At 34.7% G+C, this 18,963-nt stretch overlaps 1 protein-coding gene across 2 annotated transcripts in view; it reads left to right on the forward strand.

Moving 5' to 3' along the window:
* Positions 1–13,721, forward strand: part of POLR3G (RNA polymerase III subunit G) — a 32,799-nt gene extending 19,078 nt beyond the window's left edge. The window contains exons 5-7 of one of the 2 annotated variants that reach the window (XM_021699390.1): positions 3,362–3,444; positions 7,409–7,555; positions 12,864–13,721. In XM_021699390.1, the coding sequence (XP_021555065.1) occupies positions 3,362–3,444; positions 7,409–7,555; positions 12,864–12,950 (317 nt within the window). In that variant the 3' untranslated portion in view covers positions 12,951–13,721. The remainder of the gene's footprint in view (positions 1–3,361; positions 3,445–7,408; positions 7,556–12,863) is intronic. The other variant, XM_044916753.1, reaches the window with a different exon arrangement.
* Positions 13,722–18,963: the final 5,242 nt, after the last annotated feature.

The following is an 18,963-nucleotide window of genomic DNA, read 5'->3' on the forward strand; positions in this document are numbered from 1 at the left end:
TTTTATTTCTTCCTTCCCAATCTGTTGAAAGCAGTGGTAAGAGAGAACTTTCTTGCCTTGTTCCTAATCTTAGTGTCCAACTTTTCACCATTAAGTATGATGTAGCTATGGAGTTTTTTTATAGCTATTCTTTATCAAGTTTAGGAAATTCCCCTCTGCTCCTTGTTTACTAAGAGGTTTTAGTCATGAATGGGTGTTTGATTTTGGAAGGTTGAACCATCCTTACATACCTGTGCTAAGTCCTACTTAGTCGTGATGTATTTATTATTCTTTCTATACATTGTGGGATTGGATTTGGAAATACTTTGTTGAAGATTTTTGCTTATATGTTCATGAGAGATATTGGTTTTCTGTTTCCTTTCTTGTAATATTTGTCGGGTTTTGGTGAGGGTAATGTTGGCCTCGTAGAATGAGTTAGGAAGTATTGCTTCATCTCCTGTTTTCTGAAAGCGATCCCCTCCCCTTTTTAATAGCTTTATTGAGTCAACTTTGACATATAATAAAATGCATATATTTGACATATATAAATATACATGTCCTAACTTGTATATATAAATATATAATTTGGTAAGTTCTAACATATATATAAATTAATATTTTTATTTTGTTTCATCTCAGAACTACAATTTATAAGAATATTTAGCTTGCTTGAGTACAAAATATTATATTTTAAAAAACCCAAAATATTGTATGTTGAGATATAATAGTTTATCTGCTGTCTTTATACCTTTGGCTTTTATCGGGCAAATATATTATTTTTACAGTATAATAATGTGCATTAATGATACTGGTCATGTCCTGGTGGATCACAAATTTGTAGCAGACTTTAAAGAGCCAAAAAGAATGTATCTGATTTGGAAAAATTATTATTTTCAAATACGTCCCACTGACTGCTCATCCCTGGGACTATATATACACATTGATTATTAGTAAGAACGTCCAATGTGTCAGAATTTCCATTTGTTAAAAAATAAAACAACCACCACAAAACTTTCTGTTTCCACTCCGAGCTTTTTTTTTTTTTTTTGCATATTGTATAATTTTTGTGTTTTATTCCTGATAAACTTATACTCTCTCTTTTATTAAAATGATCTCCACTGATTTACATGAAAGTAAACAGTACCCAAAGAGCCAAAGGCTGAAAAAGTTTGCTTTTTGAAGAACCAGCTATTGGCAGGTATTGAAAGAAACCAAAAAATTTTTCAAATATATGTATGTATTTGGCCAAAGATGGGGAAGATAATGCATGTTTTGGGGTTAAAACAGTATTAACAAATTTTGGTAATTTTTTTTGAAGATTTTTTTTTTTTTAGAGAGAGAGTAAGAGACCTGGTGAGTGGGCGGAGAGACAGACGGAGAAGGAGAGGGAGAGTATTTTAAGGAGACTTCCCGCTGAGCGCGGAACCCAACTCTGGGCTCTGTCTCACAACCAGGTCAAAACCAAGAGTCGGACACTCAACCGACTGAGCCACCCAAGCATCCCAACAAATTCTGGTAATTTGACACTTCTCTCCCAGTTACACATAATAGAATTTGTGATTATGTAAAACTAGATTGATAAGTTGCAAAAGATGCTTAGGGGCCTTTTGGCAACTGACTTTCTTAGTTAAAAGATCAGTAGCTTTTTATTTTTATTTTTTTAATTTTTTAATTTTTAATTTTATTTTTTTTAAAGATTTTATTTATTTATTTGACAGAGAGACACAGCGAGAGAGGGAACACAAGCAGGGGGAGTGGTAGAGGGAGAAGCAGGCTTCCCACGGAGCAGGGAGCCCAATGCGGGGCTCCATCCCAGGACCTTGGGATCATGACCTGAGCCGAAGGCAGACACTTAACAATTGAGCCACCCAGGTGCCCCATTATTTTTTTTATTTTTAAGATTTATTTATTTGAGAGCGAGAGAGAGAGCAAGCTGGGGTGAGGGGCAGAGGAAAAGAGAGAATCCTGAAGCCGACTTCCTGCTGAGTGTGGAGTCTGACATGGGGCTCAATCCCAAGACCCTGAAATCATGATCTGAGCTGAAATCAAGTTAGCTGCTCAACCAACTGAGCCACCCAGGCGCCCCAAGAGATCAGTAGTTTCTAATAAGTTTATTTACCTGACCATGTTCTATAATACCCATTTAACAGACTTTTGTGTTAGGAAACTTAAATAATTCAACAAAAGATTCTTAGAGAAAAAGACTTCATGTGTGAGTAAATTACATTCTTAGCTGATGTTTTCTGGCATCCATATTATAATATATTGAGATCTAGTTAATATATGATACTACATTTTATGTGCTACAGTTCAAATTAAACAGTCTTTACCCTCAAGGGGAGCAGAGAAAGTTACCCATTATTAAATATGTTACTTTTTTCCTGAGCAAAACTTCACAAATATATATGTTGGGGTTCTGAGCTCAGTGACTCCCTGGGGGGGCAATTTGGTATAACACAGTAAATTGTAATTCTGTCAGTTATGGGTCATCCACCACAATCTAGAAATTTCCTCTTCTGTAGGTTAAATGTTAATCTTTAACAAAATTACATCTTTCTGAGTCATATTTTCCTCTGTTACCAAGTAATTTCTAGGTATTTAGTTTGATTTTGGGAAAGGACTATTGTACTTTTTGATCACAATGGGGCAGTTTTGTAGCATATCATAATGCCTTGGTAACTGACTGGCTGGATCTATATGTGAAATAATTCTCCGTTCCCTGCAGTTATAGAATAGCCTCAAATGCATTATTTTATATATGGCTTTAAAAAAATCCCAAAGCCATTAAAACATTTTATTTATATTGCTTTGAGTTTTCAGATTCATATAATGGGTGTGATTAGTTGAACCATTTTAATCTTCATTCCAAAGACGAGGCTTATGTTGCAGGAGTATAATTCCTTTCTCATTTCTTTAACCAGTGACAAATGCATATTTATTCTGCACTTGTTTTTTATTTTCCAAACCTGGTCAAATTGCCCTAGTTAAAATAAAGTACACTGATCAGTGAACAGGAAGCCAATACAGATGATATATTGGTGAGAGTCTTCCACTGGTCCTCTGATGCTTCTACCTGATGTAACATTTTAGTAGTTTAGGCCGTAATAACATGACTCGCCAGTACAGATTTTCAGTATTGGTAAGATATCTGGTTACAATGTTAGAAAACATCCTATTAAGTGATTATCATTTACTCCTCATCATGGAAAATTGGTGAGGCGTGCTGACTTACTTTGTTATTCTTTAAGAAAATCAATTCGGTCTGCAAATTATGTGAGTGCCCGCTACGACGTATCACTATACTAGACAGCATATGAAAAGGCAGAGATGTAATACACAGTTGCTGTTACAGAAATATGTGTTAACAGTGGTTTTACTTCAGCAGGCCCCAAACCCGAAAAGGTGAAAGATACGGGCAAAGGCGCTTCACTCACTAATACTGCAGATGTGTTGAAAAAAATCGAGGTAAGGTTTTCTTCTTGCTATACGAGCAAGCTGAAAAAGCGTCATGCCTCCTTTCACCTTCTTCAGTCTTTCCACCTTCTCTCACTTTTAATAATATGTGGATTTGGCAGAACCAAGCCCCGCACACAGGGTACCTGGAAAGATTTGAACATTGTTGGCTGGGAGATAAAGAACCTCCATCCTGTCCTTCTTCACCACTTACCTGTCAACTTACCTTACCCTCTGTCACCTACTTCCTTTTCCATGTATCGCTACTTTCCCCTTACATTGGAATTATGTATGGGAAAGAAACACGAAAGAGTTACATACCAAAAATGTATTTCTTTTAAAAAACCTCTCATTTTTTTCCTATTATTATACATGTGCTTTTTTAGTGCTTTTTTTTCTGTCTCATGGTGAGTGTAGAAGATTCTATTGAGAAAAAAAGCACATCTTACAGAACTACTTTTATACCTTCGTTGTTTTTAATATTTCAAAAATAGAAAGATAAAAAATCCAAAATGTTAATAAACTAAAAATTTGCCCTCCCATCCCTCTCCCTAACCATCCAGTTTCCCTCTTGTAGACAACCAGTATTACCAGTTTCTTATAGCTAGATCTTTCAGAAATATTTTATGCATAACAAATAACAGGTTTTTTTTCTTTTTAATGACAAAAGCTAGCATATTACATTCTTCTGCATTTTCATTTTATCACTTATAATCAATGGAGATGGCTCTATGTCAGTCTATAGAGTTTGCCTCATTCTTTTTTTTTTTTCTTTTTTTCCTTTTTTGGCTGCACTTTAAGAATGAACCATAATTTATTTAACCAGTACCCTATTGATGGACCTAATGTTTCATCTAGAATTTTGCTATTATAAACAGTGCTGGAGTGAATTCATATTAAGTATGCCATTTTACACCTATAGAGTAGATTTCTTGAAGTGGATTTCTTGGGTCAGTTGTTATGTGTATTAGATAATATGGATAGATATTGACAGATCACTCTCCACGGAAGTTATGCCAATTTATTCCCACTGTCCATGCATATGTTACCTTGCCTTGATGGTAATGATAACGATGATAATGATAACAGCTAGCACTTACTGAGAACTTACTATGTACCAGGCTCTTCGATGAAAGCTATTTACATACATTATGTCCTGAAGACTTCATAACAGCAAAGAGAGATGGGTAATATTTTTCCTTACTTACAGATAAGGAGGTCAAGGCTTTAAAATTTTTACTTGTCTGGTCAAGTTGGCATTGCCATGTGATAACAGAAACTCATATTTTTGTTATTTTATTTTTTGGCCGGTACTTGAGCTGGAGATAACATATCTGAAAATAATGCCAGGAAGATATTGAAGGAATAGTGATAACTGTCAGTTTAACTGTGGTGGGATGATGGATGAGGTTGCAGAACTAGCCAACTTGTATTGATTGAACACAGATTCTGACTCTTCTTAAAGCTTCCTGGAAAGAAGTTGCTAAGATGACATATGCTATAAGGAAGATTGATCAGAATATGGTTTCTCATCAGAACAAATTGTGTTTCCCGATTTTCTACATTTAAACACCTTTTTCATTTTGCACATTGTTAAAATTGAAGTTTTAAATCTGGAACTCTAAATGAGTTCGCTTTATTATCTCTCAGTTAAAGAGCAAAATTAGCTTCTGGATGTCTCTATTATTGTTCATTTCTTCACCAAAAGTAGTTGTAAGTTTTATTATAATAAAACTGTGGATGGAGAGGAAGTAACAGTCAAATCTCATGATTAATGTGTGAATAATCAGACAGCAGTAAACTAATATTTGAGCCTATGTCTGCTTGACTTACAGGAAGCTCTTTCTATAGGTTAGCTGCATATTATTTAAACTGGAAGAACTATTCCCTCTCTATAAGTTAACTGTTTGCAAAGTGTTTTCACATCGTGTTAATCACATTATTCTTAAAAACAAATCTGTAAGGTAGTAGTAAATAGTTAAATCTCACAGAGGAGAAAATGGAGACTAGTAAGTAGACAAACCAAAACTAGTAGCTTAGTGCAAAAAGAAAAAAGTAATGAGACAATGTGTGTGGCTCTGTGATCATTTTTTTTAATTGCATAAATCTACTATAGGTAACCGATTTAAGTATGTTATGGGCTTGATTTAGGTCTATGTGATACAAATAAAGTTGTTACTTTTTAAAAAATATTCAAGGTTACAGTAATGGATATAAAGACTTTCCTAGTCCTACAGAGCAGTGAATGGTTTTTATATTTTGAAAACATGTTCCATAGTTGGTTTAAATATGTTTATTGCTAATTATGAAATAATAGCTAATAGCAGGATTTTTCAGATATAGTATATACCCTGCACAGAGTTTAGTAAGTATAGCACTGCAATTCCCTTTTAACTACACAAAATTTATGGGTTGTAAGCCTCTTTACTGCAATTTGATTAAAGTAGAAAAGAAAAAACTCCATGTTAATGTCAACATAGCATCATTATGTGTGTGTGTGTGTGTGTGTGTGTGTGTTTATAGACACTTCAGAAGATTGATAAACACTATTTTGTTTACTTGCAATTTTCCAAAGGGATTGTCAATTGGAAAAATTTGCACTCGTTATATTATAGTAATAACTCATATAAGGCAACATGGGTCAGTGTGAAGATAAATCATCTTATGTCTATTACCTTGGTTTTATTTGTTCTGCCTCGGTGGGATGAGGTAAAAAAAAGGTGGAATTTGAATTTTTTTTTTAAGATTTTATTTGTTTATTTGACAGAAAGAGAGAGAGCACAAGCAGGGGGAGCTGCGGAGGGAGAGGGAGAAGCAGGCTTCCTGCTGAGCAGGGAGCCCAATGCGGGGCTCAATCCCAAGACTCTGGGATCATGATCTGAGCCGAAGGCAGACGCTTAACCGACTGAGCCACCCAGGCACCCCAGAATTTGAATTTTGATTAGAAATTGAATCTGATGTAGTGTTTTTATTGCCTTTGATTTCCTTAAATTCAAACTTGAATATAATTAAAGGGATTTTAATCGGAGGGGGAGACGAACCATGAGAGACTATGGGCTCTGAGAAACAAACTGAGGGTTCTAGAGGGGAGGGGGTCGGGGGTTGGGTTAGCCTGGTGATGGGTATTAAAGAGGGCACGTACTGCATGGAGCACTGGGTGTTATACACAAACAATGAATCATGGAACACTACATCAAAAACTAATGATGTAATGTATGGTGATTAACATAACATTAAAAAAAATGGGGGAAAAAAATAAATAAAAATAAATACTTAAGAGCCAGTAAAGGAATAGCTAAATTGTAGTCACTCCAAATACAAAATGTGTTTTCTCTCTATATGTAATCTACAAAGCAAATATAATAGGATGGAGCATTTGCAGCCATATGAATTAATGTTCTGATTATCGTTTAAGAATAATCATATCTTAGCTAAAGTGATCCTGTGCTTTAATTATGAGTATTAACATAGGGATACCTGGCTGGCTCAGTTGGTAGAGCATGCGACTCATGATGTCAGGGTGGTGAGTTCAAGTCCCATATTGGGCATAGAGCTTACTTTAAAAATAAATAAATAAATACAACATAGACATTTTTGAAATGTTACCATTACATTCTTTTTTCTCCTTTTATGTTGGAGAGATAACAAAATAGCATTCTGAAAGTTTCCGTCTATGAACTGAATCAACTCAGTATTTTAGAAGGAGGTAGGATACAAACCATAAAAATAAAGCATTGTGCTTAGAGCTGATACCGAGCCATCCCTGAGACCCAGTTATGAAGTAACAAAATCAATGAAAATACTAGTATAATGACAGGACAGAGAGTTCCTCCTTTGTTGAGTGAACTCACAGTTTCCTAGGTAGTGGCCTGGAGGATTAGAATAAGGTGAATGGTAATTGTGTTTTCTTGAAGCTAAGCAGGGAGGTCAAAGTCTAGTGGTTTCCATTTAAATTAATGAAGTTCATTTATACCAGGAATTGGAAAAGAGAGGTGATGGTGAAAAATCAGATGAGGAAAATGAAGAGAAAGAAGGAAGCAAAGAGAAAAGTAAAGAAGGCGATGAGGAGGAGGACGATGATGCTGCAGAACAAGAGGAATATGATGAAGAAGAGCAAGAAGAGGTAATAAAGTTACTAAGTTTAAGGATTATCTAATAAGTAATCAGATATATGCTATATAATTAAAATAACAAACCAAAACCAAGTTGGGATATATCATTATCACTGGTATCAGTTCCTTAGTGTCAGGAGAATTATTATAGCATTGAGATGATACCAAACTGAATCTAGGAGGTAAGAGTAACTTGATAGACAACTTTGTAAGTGGAAGTCCACAAGTGAAGCAAATTGATCAGATTAGTTTAAGATTTATCTACATAAAATTTTAAATCTGCCATTACTGTAATTAAGGACTTAGTCATTTAGGGTCTGAAGAGGAAATCCCTGCCATACCATCATATTTCAAATCCCAAAGTGCATGTGGACACTGCCAGAGAACAGTTAGGATCTAACCTCCAGTATCTGACTGAGTTAGGACTTAGTGGTTTGAATTTGGGATTTCTAACTTCTAGAAACGTGGTGCCTTTCAAAATAAGCTAGAGCCAATCAGGATGTTTTTGAGCAGGGTAACTTTGTTGGTCACAGCATCTTTGGGACTTAGTAGACACCTCATGCAGTAACCCTATGCTGGGAGTTTCTTCTCCATGGAAGTAAACTTTGTCTTCACTCCAGTTCAGCTTCCCACAGGATGCTGAATCTTTTCTTTACCTGAAACTGGTATAACTATGAAGTCTTTATTATATGCTTTAACTCATTTACATTAAATTTTGGATTGCTTTGGAATTTATATTGGTGTAAAGAGGGAGGTATGGATCCGTTTTTATCTATTTCCAAATGGTTAGCCAGCTGCTAACCTCGTTTATTAAATAATTTGCTTTCTTCATTGATTTGCAATTCCCCTGTATCAGCTATTAGATTTCCACTTCTACTTAGATGTATTTCTGGGACCTGGTTTTGAACCATCACTCTGCTGTTCCCGTTAATAGAAGCTTCTGATTATTTGTTATTTCTAGGGAAGGATTTTCCTGAGTATTCTTTATTCTTCCAGATAACTTTTAAACATTTTAAAATTAAAAATACCACGTTGTGTCCAACTTTCTTTCCAGATCATTCACTTTTTTTATCCCTGCACTCTGACGTGATTGAGACTGCCAAACCCCTGATTCTCTATTTCTCCTTTACTGGTTCCCTGTCTTAATCTCCTTCCCTAAGGGGCCTAGACCCTTGCTCACCCTTTGACTGCTTTCTTGCCATTGCCCTTGTCCCTTGTCCTCCCCGCACACATTTGAGATCAAGGTAACCTTCGATCAGTTCCACTCTCTCCCCTTTTTCCTCCAAGCCACCTGTTGAGCTTTTCAGAAACTGATGCCACTGAAGCAACAGTCACCAGCCCCTTTTTGCTGGCAACGTGTCTCTGTGTTCCTCCTTACCATGTCCTCTGTCCACAGCAATTATTTTAGGTCATCTCTTTTCTTCTTAGTCCCTCTCCTTGACTCCCTTTCCTTTTACTCTTAGCAGATGATAACCCCTTCATACAGAAAATGAAGCCATCAAGAAGAAACTCCCTTAATTTCATGTCCTCTGCCTTCAAACGAAATGTCTTTCCTCCTCCTCCTTTTTTTTTTTTTTTTCCAGTGGAAGAAATAGGCTTCACTGTATTTGGGGCTAATTGTCCTGCCTTTGGGGGGTCCGTAATCCTTATGTCCTTTCCCTTTTCATATTTTCAATCTCTTTTCCTACTCTTCTGTTCCACTCATGCATTAAAACATGTTCATCTCTCATTGTAAAGTATGCTCCCCACATCCCTTCGAAGTGTCCAGCTGTCTCCTGGAAAGCTGTTTAGCCGGCTTTGCTTCACACGCCCCCCCCCGCCCCCCTCCGCCCTTTAGTTCTTTTCATCTGATTGCCACCTATGTGCAGTTGAAACTATTGCCACCACATTCACCAATAGATTAATTTGAGGCCTTATTTCACTTTTCTGCAACATTTAACACTGCTCACAGCTTCATTGTTAAAATATTTCCTTTATTTAAATTCAACAACTTAAGGCAATTATGGCATCAACTATATGCCAGGACATAGGCAAATGTTGTTGCTTTTCTTGGTTTTTGTGACACAACCCTTCTTGTTTTTCTCCTATTTCTGATAGCTTTTCATGGTCTCTTTTGAGTTCTCTTCTTTCTAATATTTAAATGTCAGTATTCTTCAGATTTCTTCCCTTGGATTTCCTTTTCTCTCTACAATCTCCCTGACTGCATCCCTATCCAAAATTTTAGTTGCCCTAGAAATACCTTTTACTCCTTATTTTTTTTTTTCATTCACTGTATAGTAATTGTACACCACGCATATGCTTGGAATTTTACTAGGCAAGGGGAGTATCAAGAGAAGATACAGTTCTCTCATCAAGGATATTGGTGTAGTGGGGAAACACACAAGAGGGGAGACAGTTGCAATACACTGAATAATGCTATGGTTAATATAGTACAGAATGCCATAGGGGTACGTAAGGGGGGCACCAAACTCCATTTTAGTGATGTGAAAGAAGATATCTCAAAGAAGACAATCTGAAGACTTAATCAGATCAAGATGAGCAATGGACTGGAGGGGACTTGGAGATAGAGGAAAGAGGGTGGAGAAGGCTTGCACATGATGAGAGTGTAGCTTAATAGTGTAATTGACTAGTCAATATGGCTGGATCAGAGTGTAATGGGGGGGTACGTGGAGAGATGAAGCTGAAGAGACAAATATATAGGGTCTTAAATACCAGGCTGAGCAATATTACTTTTTCCTGAGTGCTGTGGGTAGCCTTTGAAGGGTTAAAGCAGTGGAGTAGTTTTAACATATTTGTATTTTAGAAAGCTCAGTTGCTTGCACTGGAAGGAACCATGGTTAAATCATGTTTGAAAGCTTGTTGCTATGAACCAGTGGTTCTCAGCCAGTGGTGATTTTGCCCTCCAAGTTATATTTGCTAATATCTGGAGACGTTTTTGGTTGTCACAACTGGTCTTGGGGATTGTAGCGTGCTATTATCTTTGAGTGGGTAGTGGCCTGTTTTCTAGACAAGATTAGCTTTTGGAATGCTCTCTTTATAAAATCTGCTCGAGGTGAGCTCTGTTGAAATTACGATCATCCCTAGTAAGAATGACAAACATCAGGATTCTAATAATTTCAGAATTCTGTGTGAGGCTTTAGCAGAGTACTAAACACAGTTTATATAAATACAGTAAAAAAAAAAAAAAACAACTTCTCACTTTAGTAGAGAAAGGATACATGTTTTGAGTATGAGTCTGGGTGAGGGATGAAGAGGGGAACTCAGTTAAAGACTTTCTAGATTTAAAGTCATACTCTTGGCTCTTTTTAGCAATTAATTAATGAAAAAATCCTGTTAATTAACTTGACATATTGAGGATTTGATAAGCATTATTTTTGAAGAATAAATGGAGCAAATTATCTAGGTAGCACCTCTTTGTAAAATTAAAGAAACGCAGACTTTTTCTTCCTTCGGTCTTTTGAATATTGTAATTAAAGAAAAAACAAGTGAAAGCCAAGAACCATTTAAGCCATCAGTTTCAACAAGTTCTCACTTTGTACGTGTATCGAGATTATTAACATCACAAAATTACCTAAGGTGAATCACTGAATGTACTTGGAAGTGTTCGTGTCTAAAGCAAAGCATAAGTTGCAGATGCTTGATTTGGAATAGTGAAGTATCCCTTCCAACTCTTTTACAAGGTGGTCTCATTTGAACTCTCACCCATGCACCCCTCCCCTGTACACTAGCCCCGAGGCTTCAGCCAGGCTTCCAGACGTTACTGGATTTCTTGGCACCAGAGAAACCAGGCCATCTTCCTGGGGATGCTATGGAAACTTACTGGATACAAAAACTTACAGTGTTAGGGAAGACAAAGTAAGGAAATCTATACCTGAACAATACAAGTTATCTTGCATTATTTATATAAATTTATATGTTAAAAAAAAATCCCGCCATTAAGATACTAAAAAAGTGGGGCGCCTGGGTGGCTCAGTCGTTAAGCGGCTGCCTTCGGCTCAGGTCATGATTCCCAGGGTCCTGGGATCGAGCCCCGCATCGGGCTCCCTGCTCCGCAGGAAGCCTGCTTCTCCTTCTCCCACTCCTCCTGCTTGTGTTCCCTCTCTCGCTGTGTCTCTCTCTGTCAAATAAATAAAATCTTAAAAAACAAAGATACTAAAAAAGCTGATATCCAGGTGACCTTCTTTTGAGAATAGTCTCTACTTCTTACTCTATTGTAACTCCTGCTATAGCGAGTGGAGATGTAGAGATTAATTTTTTTATGGTGGATTTCAATGAAGTACAAAAATCTAGTGACAAGTAAAATAAACACCCATGAACTTATCACCCAGTTTTAACAATCATCAATTTATAGCCAATCTTTCAACCACTCATTTATTCACCCAATCCATTCCTATCCCCCCACTTCCATTTCCCATCCGCCTTGGATTGTTATAAAGCAAACCCCAGGCATTGTATCATTTCATCCATAAATATTTCAGTATGTACTAAAAAATAAGGGCTCTGTAACATCACAATATTATTATTACACCTAACATAATGAAATATAATTTCTTAATATTAAATATTAAGCCAATATTCAAATATTTTTGTCTCAAAATTTTATTGTTCATTCCAATCAAAATTCAAATACAGCCCATACACTGCAATTAGTTAATAATGTGCATAAATTCCTTTATTCCATATCCAAAATGGATTTTTGAATTTTTGATAGAAAGCACAGAAATATCAGGAATTATTTACATGGATAAATCTTCCCCAGTCTTGATAACTGAAATGTTCCCAGGAGCTTAATTCCTCTTAACCTCAAGGAGATTTGGTATCTTGAGGCCTGTTTTTTGACAGGAAGCAAAAATCCCTCTACTTCTGCTCAGTTACACATCGTGACTGAAAACCTCAGTTCTGGTGTAGTTTAATGAATGTTAATGTAAATTGGCTTTGTTTCTTGAGTGTCTGTACATTTGTTTGGAGTAAGTGTTTAGTGGTTTAGCTCACTAGACCATGTATCATCCTACTAAGGTGTAATGAATTCGATGGATCATTCTACTAAGGTGTCATGGACATTCCTTCATTTTCTCTTAACGAGTTGGTGCCTGAAAATAGTAGGAGGTGATGGCCTTGTGGAAAGCAGCACAGGTAGATGGGAATGAAAACCAATGTATTTTTTAATCAGATGAAATAGAGACTTTTCAAAAGCCTGCTATGTTTTCTTATTACTTGATATTTATACACTTAAAGGGACAGCCTAGATTATATTTTTTAATAATGATCTTACTACTCATTCATTTTAATGTTTACTGAGGAATATATCATTTCACTTAGGAAAATGACTACATTAATTCATACTTTGAAGATGGAGATGATTTTGGTGCAGATAGTGACGACAACATGGATGAAGCAACCTATTAGCTATGAAATTTCTCCCAAAATATCTTTATGATACCACTTCTGAACATTTGGACAGACTTGTTTTCTATTTCTGATAAGGAATATTATATTTTTGTTCCTGTTTTGTTGGACAAATACTTGCTGTCAAAATATTCAGAACCACTTTGAGTTTACATACTAGTTACCTTACCAATCAGTCTCTGATACTCTGACATTCCTTTTCAACACCCGTCATCTGTCTTATGTATTCAAGTGGATTTTTCTTGTATCATTTGGATTTCAATGTGCCTAGAGTTTTTGCATTTTTTAATCTATGTATTCATACTTGAACAAATTACTCTTGTTGAACTCAATCTGTTGTAAAACTATTACTAGTCATTATAGTGGATTTCTGTAATCTGAAAGTTGATATAATAATACTGCACAAAGAGCACTTTAGAAACAAACTTGAAAATAATTTTATCTTTTACTTTCGCATGGTATGTTCTGTGCTGCATTATGAATGACTGCAAAAACCTACCTGAGCTCTTACAATTGCATATTTTATGAGATTGGAAGTTTTGTGATCAAAAACATCCAGGGAAAAATGCCCCATTCTGAACTGTATGAATTTCCCAGCTCACATCTCAGGCTGTACAAAAACCTGGGATGAATACTAAAAATACTTGAATTTGGAGCCAACTCAATACCACTTAACATATAATCATCTCACTGTAGTTAAGTTTGATATCTTTGAATAGTTGGGCTTATGAAAAATTAGATATCTAATTTTGTACTTTATGAAAGTGAAAAGAAAGTTCTAGTCATAAATCTCACTGCAGAATGCATGTGTATGAAATCTGTTTGGTGTAGTGGCCGTTGTTAAATTTCACAGGACTCATAGTTATCCAATTGATTTATATAACAATGCAGAATAAACTCAGGTCATTTTAAAATTAAGATTAATCTTTTTTGTTTTGATTAAAAACTAGCTCCCATGCCGTTTTATATTTTGGCAGGAAAATACCTAAAACCCCCAGGCTCCAAAGACACACAAATGCCAAAGATTTTCAAGGGAATTCGTATTGTATATTTTTAAATGATTTCTTAATATTCCCTACCAAAAAGAATAAAGATGATAATTTTTCCCTTTGGGGAAGATATTACCCATTACCTTCTAACCTTGAGAATCAAAGCCCTAGATTCTGTTTCTACCTTTACTATAGACTCAACCTTGAAAATGAGCTTGGTTAAGTTTTCTGTGCCTTAGTTTCTCCACCTGTAAACTATTTTCTATAAAAATTGCTTACACACCAACCAAAATTTGCCATGTGTATTCATTCATACCTTATAGAAATGATCACTTAATTTAAATTTGGTTCTCACCCTCTAAAAAATGGTAACTTCGTAAGTGATTGAAAACAGAGTTTTGAAAAACAAGCATGTTTTCCTCACAAACTATATTATAACCTGATTTTCCCATCTTGTATTCTGGAGGGAAGGATTGGAGAAAATTTATGTCTTGTGCCATTTTGCAACATGACTTTCTCAGGAAAAACATCACTTTCAATACCTCCTCAGATTATTCAAGGTGGGTGTGAAGACCATTGTTAGTTCAGTGTGTCAATCATATGTGAATTATTAGTTGAAATTAGCTTCTGTGAAACTTTAAACATTCTAAATGGAAAACAAAAAAAGTCCACGTTAAAACAGCAATCTACTGGACTTAAAGTAGAAACTCACATAAAGTTTCTAATTGTAATGGGCAAATAAAGTCACTTGGGATTGTTAAAACATTGATGTTTTATTCTCTTACCTCCTTAGTACCTTAGCCAAATACCATTTAATTTATAGAAATCTGATCTCAATAGTTCTATTTACTTGCTTAGATATAAATCTGCAGATAACCCTGTGAATTGGTCAGATGCACTGAAGATACAGATATTTATTTTCCTAGCTTTCAATTTTGCCTCCAGTTTTAGTCCAGCAGATGGTAAGACAGCCCCTTTGGGCAGGGATTTGCTAGAGGAGGCCCCAGCCATCTGCCTTAAGTGCACTGTCTTCCCCCTTTGGAAGATCTTTTTATAAGTTTAAAGTAGACTAACTATTGAGGACAGGGAGTATTTACAGGTTGCTTTACCAGCATGAATCTTGTCTTTCTGGCTTAAAATCTCAGAGACTGTGAAGTTAGTTATTCCATAAGAAAGTAAACTTTAATGCAGAGATAGCCTCCTGTATATAAAAAAGTACTTGAAGTGTCTTTACAATTGCTCTATTAACAGGCCAAACTGTTTTGTTGCTATATGCTTATTTTCCTGTTTACACATTAAATTCTTACAAAACAAAGTTGTGTCCTTTTGTTTTATATAAACATGGCTTATTTTGAACCTACTTAAATATGTTTGAGAAAACAGATTTGTTAATACAGATTTTACATAGTAAAATAACTTTATTGAGCAAGTATGACAGTTACCAAATATTCTTCAATAAACCACCCACAAAAGAAAACTCTAGATGATTAAAGTCATGTTAACAAATTAAGAGATTTGGCAGACAGTGTAATATTAGTATGATCACTGGTATCGGGAACTCACTTACAGTGGATACAAGAGAATGCTAAGAAATTTGGAAGATCTTGTTAACCTTTCCATCCCCACCACATTCAAATGTACAGTGTCAATGGCTTTGCCTCCATATGCTTAAAGGCTCTGGAGTTAGTAAAAACATTATTAGGGGCGTCTGGGTGGCTCAGGTCATGATCCCGGGATCCTGGGATCAAGCCCCACATCAGGCTCCGTGCTCGGCGGGAAGCCTGCTTCTTTCTCCCTCTCCCCCTGCTTGTGTTCCCTCTCTCGCTGTATCTCTCTCTCTCTCTCAAATAAAGAAATAAATAAAATCTTAAAAAAAAAATACAACTTATTATTTAAAAAATGAGTTTAAATACAATTTTAAGGAAAAAAAATTGTATCACAATTCCTCCATTAAATAAATAAAAACTTCAAACAACTTTTTCTTTTTGCTACCAGTAATTTTGAAAAATATCCTTGAAGTGGAAAGGTGGTTTTATGATAAAATTTACATATAGAGCATTTTGCTAAATATGTGACCCACAACTTGCTAAGCAGCCATGGACCATGCCTTTTAAAGTCTTCTTCCCTGATATCGAAAAACATCCAAAGAACATCCATCTGAAATTTGTTTTCATTTATGTCCTATAAATAATCCAGTGGATTTTCTGTATAACAAGTGAGAAATATGAATTGGCAAACCTTTTGCAATTCTATCTACCTTACATAGTATCTCTACATCAAATAGTTTAAAAGAGGAAAAAGTTTTGCTTTTATTCAATTAAATTCACCAGCTTTCATTTTAGACTGAATAATAAAATAGAAACTTTATTACATTTTGCATATCTTTTAAAATACGAAAAATAAGGGCAGAAAGTTTTAAAAACCAGTTTTACAGATGTACATGCTAACAATGTTCTACAATTCCATTTTGCCTTTGTATAAAATACATTATACAAAAGATTTATAGTATCTGCATACATAAAAAGAATTAAATAAAGCATTCAGATATTTCTATGATATAACAGTGCAATATGCACATACTTAGAAGAAAAATACTGATTTCCTGAGCAACGTTGTTGTAATTCAAAATAAGAATGATACCGATCATAACGCACCATTTAAATACAGACTTCTAAAAACTCTACCTTTACCCTGTAACGCTTTGACTGGATCCTTGCTTCATGGTATTTCTGAAACATCCTTCATATTCCCAACTAGGTAATTTTAGAAATAGATACCTTAAAAAGAACTAATTAGTAAGTAGTGGGTCATTTAAAGAATTTTTGCTGAACAAGCGAGTTCAGAAAAAGAAAAGCTTTAAAAAACACAAAGTCCTTTGGAAAAGTTCATTTAACATTAGTCTTCTTTCTAATTCTAATGTGGTCAGCAGACTATATAATCCATTTTACCCTATCTTTTGAAGAGATGAATCCCATAATTTTCTAGGAGTAGGATGGCAAAAACTTTAAATGGCATTCAATAGTTCAAAACAACCTTAACCATTTGTACCCATCGTTAAAAAAAATAATCTGCCCTAAAAATAGCAAATTTTTCTTCACTTACAAAGCCAAGTTTTTAAGTGAACCAAATGCAATGATTCACAATTGTTAGCATATATATAACATATATACCTTCTAATGTAAAGCATCCAAGTAAATTCAAATAAGGGTTTCAACATATTTAAAATGCACAATATCAAATAATAACTCAATATTATTAAGTTTTACAAAGTAATTATTTGCTACAAATTTTGATGTATATTAGTACTTTTTAAAAGGTAAAATTATTCTAGATCTATTAAATGCTTAGGAAAAATTTTTTTAAATGACCATTAAAGATTAGAATCTAAAATTCTATATATATGACATATATATAGAATTCAAATATATAGAAAAAGGAAACTGCCTGATTGTGTCATAAGGATATGTTATATTTCCTTTGCAAAAGAGGACACACTGCAAGACAAAAATGGTTTTTAATCAAATACATAGTACACTTCACTACTTTAAGTTACTTATTTTGGAAATCAGACCTATCACAATTTCAAAGTAGCACTAGCAAAAAGGAATCACTGTAATTTCATCAATTTGATGTAAACAAAGTTCTTCATTCTACCCTAAAATAATCCAATCATTTTCCTTCCCTAAAACTTGATTTTTCAGCAGGCATAATAAATACAATGTAAACTGACCAAGTTAACACTGAGTGTAAATTAGAATGATCATACCTTTTTTCCAACATGCCAAGGCACATTAAAACAATTTTTAGAATTCCAAACTAAAAGAGTTACTCAAAATATGATTTTGCTACAACTTCCATATTAACACTTTTCATTAATTGTCTAAGGTCCTCTGATACATGCAAGGGCTTTAATGTTTGACTTCTTACTTCTTATACTTTGCTCCTGAAAGTATACATGAAACCTCATTTACCATATGTACTTATTCATCCCCCCCTTTTTATTAAATCAATATTGGAGTTGGAAATACAAAATGACTGATCAAAACCTGAAACATTAAAAATTAGGAAATAATGCCCAGAAAATGAGGTGATATTATATAACTTAAGGTACATACTTTATTATACACAAACAGGCAATCCCAGACTCTACCAAATCTTTCTTCTAATGAATCATTTGGTTACATTTTTAAAACACATACTTGAAGAAATTAAATGATGGAAATCAGTATGCAAATGATGCTTATTTAGCCAGACTGTCTGATCCCCAGCAAATCTTAGGAAGTAGCACTATCAAGCCCTTTTGGCTGATCCACACACCTGTGGCTCTGTTCCCCAATCTGATGCTATAGTTCAGAGGGAAAAAAAGGTCTAAGTTGGACATTTCCTCTTTGAAAAATATAGGTTAACGGATCAATAAATAATTTGTCTGTTAGTGTTAATACAAAAGGTCTCTTGTACCTTTGCTTTTGCTTAATGAACCACTTTCTCCAATAGACCTGAGGCAGCCAAAAATCTGTTTTAACCCTATGAAGTTTTACTTGATAGTGAAGGTGGAGACGAATTTATATGGCCTAGGCCATATAAATTGGACCATCTGAAATAATCCTTAATTTTAATTCTAAAAATTGTATTAGCTTACATAAAGTAGTATTATAAGGCATTAAATGTAATTAAGGCATGTTACTGCATGTAACACAGCAACAAATTATCACAGTGTGTAGGGATTTATTTCCTAAATAATGCAATTCATATAACACTTTTCATTAAAGAATTACAAAAGTGCTTTCAAATAACAGAGGCAAATATAATCACTTAAAAAACAGAAGCAGAGGCAGCGAGCTTTAAGAGACAAAGATTACTTTTAGGTCTTGACCTAATCCAGTGTTCTAGTGACCAAATGGCAACTTCCTAACCATAACACATTATTTTGGGGGCTTATAAATTTTATTTTGCTTAATATATTTAACAATAACCTTAAACCAAAAAATAATTACTTGAAAAATAAAATTTAAACATAACCAGGC

The sequence above is a fragment of the Neomonachus schauinslandi genome, chromosome 7, assembly GCF_002201575.2.
Source record: "Neomonachus schauinslandi chromosome 7, ASM220157v2, whole genome shotgun sequence".
Classification (NCBI taxonomy): Eukaryota; Metazoa; Chordata; class Mammalia; order Carnivora; family Phocidae; genus Neomonachus; species Neomonachus schauinslandi.